The following is a 3,554-nucleotide window of genomic DNA, read 5'->3' on the forward strand; positions in this document are numbered from 1 at the left end:
GACGTCATCCCCCTCAGAGTTGGTGACGTCCCAGCCAACCCCCCCTGACCCGTCCTATCCATCCAGCCAGTGCAGTCCAACTGGCACCCCACCCCACCCTGACACCCACTCGCACATCACCCCCCCCACCCCCCCCCCCCCCCCCTCCATTTAACTGCAGGTGATAATTCTAGCAAAGGTTTTAATACTGATCTCAATGCCTGTCCTCCCCCAACCCCTCTGACCCCTAAACCTCCCCCTTTCCCCGCCATCCCTCCCTCCGCTGCACAGACCGGGTTTAGAGTCCATATCAGACCGAGTCACGCTCACGGACTACGAGGCACGAAGGTTACTCAACGCCATTGTGAAGGAGTTTGTGCAGATGACAGCAGAGGAGCTGGAGCAGCAGGCGACTGAAGGAAACAGGTACGGATGCCTCTTCTTTATTCGGAGTCTTCTCTCCGTGCACAGAATCGGCTGCTGAAGGCTAGAAACAATAGAAAGGTAACCTAACTTCTTTGGCTGAAATAAAAGGGTTAAACTCACAGCTCCATTTTTTGGGCTGCCGTGCTGGACTTGATTCAGGGACTGTACTGTTTTCTGGTTTCACTGAGGTTGCGTCTTTTTAGTGGCACCACTTCAATCAGGCATAGAGGTATGTACTTATCAACTAGAATAAAAAGAGAGGGAAAACAGATCATTTCCAAGAATATATGTTAATACTAAAGAAAATCCCTTTTCTCTGTCATGACCCTGCTCCTGCATGGATAAGTTTGATTTAACTTTGTTTGAAGGAACTATTTCCAGCCTGCCTGCCGGGCATGTGAGCAGTGTATGCCTAACGGAACGAATAAGTGTGCATGATGTCAATTAAGTGGAGTTGCATGACAGTAGGAACTGACTGGTTTCTGTTTGTTCTGTGGGTGTAAAAGATGTGACAAGAGGGGATTGACTGCGGGTGGGGGTGGGGGATGGAGTTTTCTGTGCATGATGGGATGAATGACAAGTTCTTTGAATGATGCGAAGGGGATGGAAGCATGGTGCTGGTCGGGAAATGCATTTATTTTTTTACTTTTCGATACCTCTGATGGCATGAGGAAGAAATGCATGTGTGAGAAACGGTGTGTAGATGGATGATAAAGGAAAGACAGAGGTAAAGGAAGTGTTACCTGCATGTTTGTCCCGAATCTATGAGCCTGTTCTCTGCATGTGTCTTTGTGTGTCCCCTCCCCGACAGCATGGACAGGCCCCTAACCAAGCGCTGCTCCAACCTCAGCACCTGCGTGTTGGGCAAACTGTCTCAGGAGCTGCACAAGTTGCAGACGTTCCCTCGCACGAACGTCGGAGCAGGGACGCCCGGCAAGAAGCGCAGTGCGCCTGAGAGCGACAGCTATGCAAGCTACGGCGAGACATTTGACAGCATCTAACCCCTCCTCCTACTTTTACCTTCACCGCATCTCCTCCTACCCCCTCCTCTTTCTTTTTCTTCCCCCTCTCCACCTTCTCTTTCCAGTTTCTTCCCTCTCAGTTTTGGACTGGCAAGTGCATGTGGATTTTAACTGCTTGGTTGATATGAGAAGAATATGTCCTTTAACTGCATCCCCCCCCCCCCCCCCCCTCCCTTTTTTTCTATTTGTTTTGGGCAGAAAATGATTTGTCCCCATCATTTCAGACAATCAGAATTAGTTTTCATAAATGTAATTCAGGAGCCGGTTCAGATGTCCATCTTTGTGTACTGTGCGTGGAGTCATTCGATGGCAATTCAAAAGCCCCTGAAATCTAGGAGTCGAAAGAGATCACTTAATTAAACCATTAATAAATGATCCACTCATGCGACACCATGTTTGTTGTTCAATAAACGTATTTTTCTACCAGGAAGCCTTAGCTGATTTTCATTCTTAGGGTTGCTTTAAAACAGGCAGTGGGTCATCATGTAAATAAAAGTGACATAAATAGGGTTTTAGAACAACTCACAGAGCCCTGAAAGGTTCTCTGAAGCTCTCATCAAGTGAAAAGGTAAGAAAAACAAAAAGGAAAATAACCTTTCATGTTTGATGTCTTAAAATGTTTTTTGCTGTTCTGTGAAGATAATGTTGATAAAAGTGTGTGTGTCTGTGTATGTGTGTGTGTGTGTGTGTAGATCTGTATATGAATGTCAGTCAGATCTTGGCATTAATACCTTGTTTGCTCTTCTGAAGCAGCGTTACAGCACAGAAGCGAGCCTGCAACACAGCGACCTGCGTGACTCATCGCCTGGCGGACTTCCTCAGCAGGTCGGGAGGAATGGGCAACAGCAACTTCGTCCCCACCAACGTCGGCGCCAAGGCCTTCGGCAGGCGGAGGAGAAGCGTCCAGATGTAAGCACTCAAGAACCTTCATGGAAATGGTAAATACAGACATTTCAAAATAAGACATTTCTCCATCTGTGAATTTGGACATTTTAGCCATGAATATTTACCTTTTTCAAATTATTAATGGATTCACATCATTTTTGGGCTTATCAACTTGTGTTTTGTAAATATATATAAAGAATAATGGTTCATTTGTCGTTTGAATTTAATCACTCTCTTTTTTTCTTTCTGTCTTTCAGAGGTTGAAAAAAAAACTGAGAACAGAAACCAACAAATACAAAATCGAGCAGAAAATAAACTCTGAACTGGCCCTTTATCCACTCTCACGTTCTTATGGAAAAAAGACACCACTGGACTTCTCGTCCCATCTCCATCCTGTTAGTGAAATATTTTGCTTTTGGCAAATAAGAGAAGAAAAAAAAAAGAGAAAAAAAGCACTTTAGTTTATGTACATGAACAAATTAACTCCTGAAGTAAAAAAAGCATCCTTTATGGTTCCTCTTTTTTTATACATGACTATCATTGGAAAATAAAATGAAAACAGCAGTGGTTATCACCTGATTATTTTCCTCCTTTCACCTTGTTAGAGCACATTTCTTCCTTGCGATGTTTCCCATTTGAGATCCATGCTCCCCCACCCCCCCACCCCAACCCTCTCCTCTCGAGGGTACCCTGTTTTTTGTGTGTGCCAGAGGGACGCCATTAAAGATCAGCCTACCCAAGGCCCCCCCACAACGGCTGTTGTCTTGTGCCTTGATGTAGAACAATTTACATGAACATGATTGTACAGTTCGGTAAAGAAGACCCGAGCGAGGATGAAGAGAATGAAGACAGATTAATATTGTAAACAATATTGTGAAAACAAATTTCAGCAAGATTAAAATGTATTTTAGATACACTCGGGTTTGGGGTATTTGTGTTGTTCTTCAAAGGTTTTCAAGCATTGACGTGCAGAAAGTAACAATAGAGAGGCTGAAAAGCTTATATTTGTAAATGAACTGTTGGAACATAAATAAAAAATGGTCTATTCATTATAAACTATAATAGGACCTCACAGAGAGAGTGATTTATGATTAATTGCTTAATAATTTGATAATATTTTCCACTGACAGAAACACAAATAGGTCACACACATGACTATGATTTGGCAAAATGAAATCCATAGTCACACACTCTGCTGTTTCGCAGTATTTTCTACCTGACACAAAGTAGCATGGATATGTA

General features: G+C 43.6%; 1 protein-coding gene across 2 annotated transcripts in view; it reads left to right on the top strand.

Moving 5' to 3' along the window:
* The window catches only part of LOC128444638 (calcitonin gene-related peptide), a 4,255-nt gene extending 1,325 nt beyond the window's left edge, over positions 1-2,930 (top strand). Inside the window, exons 3-5 of one of the 2 annotated variants that reach the window (XM_053427210.1) lie at positions 271-405; positions 2,178-2,365; positions 2,570-2,930. In XM_053427210.1, coding sequence (XP_053283185.1) covers positions 271-405; positions 2,178-2,340 — 298 coding nt within the window. In that variant the 3' untranslated portion in view covers positions 2,341-2,365; positions 2,570-2,930. The remainder of the gene's footprint in view (positions 1-270; positions 406-2,177; positions 2,366-2,569) is intronic. The other variant, XM_053427212.1, reaches the window with a different exon arrangement.
* The last annotated feature ends 624 nt before the right edge of the window (positions 2,931-3,554 follow it).

The sequence above is a fragment of the Pleuronectes platessa genome, chromosome 7 (assembly GCF_947347685.1).
Source record: "Pleuronectes platessa chromosome 7, fPlePla1.1, whole genome shotgun sequence".
In the NCBI taxonomy this organism is placed as follows: Eukaryota; Metazoa; Chordata; class Actinopteri; order Pleuronectiformes; family Pleuronectidae; genus Pleuronectes; species Pleuronectes platessa.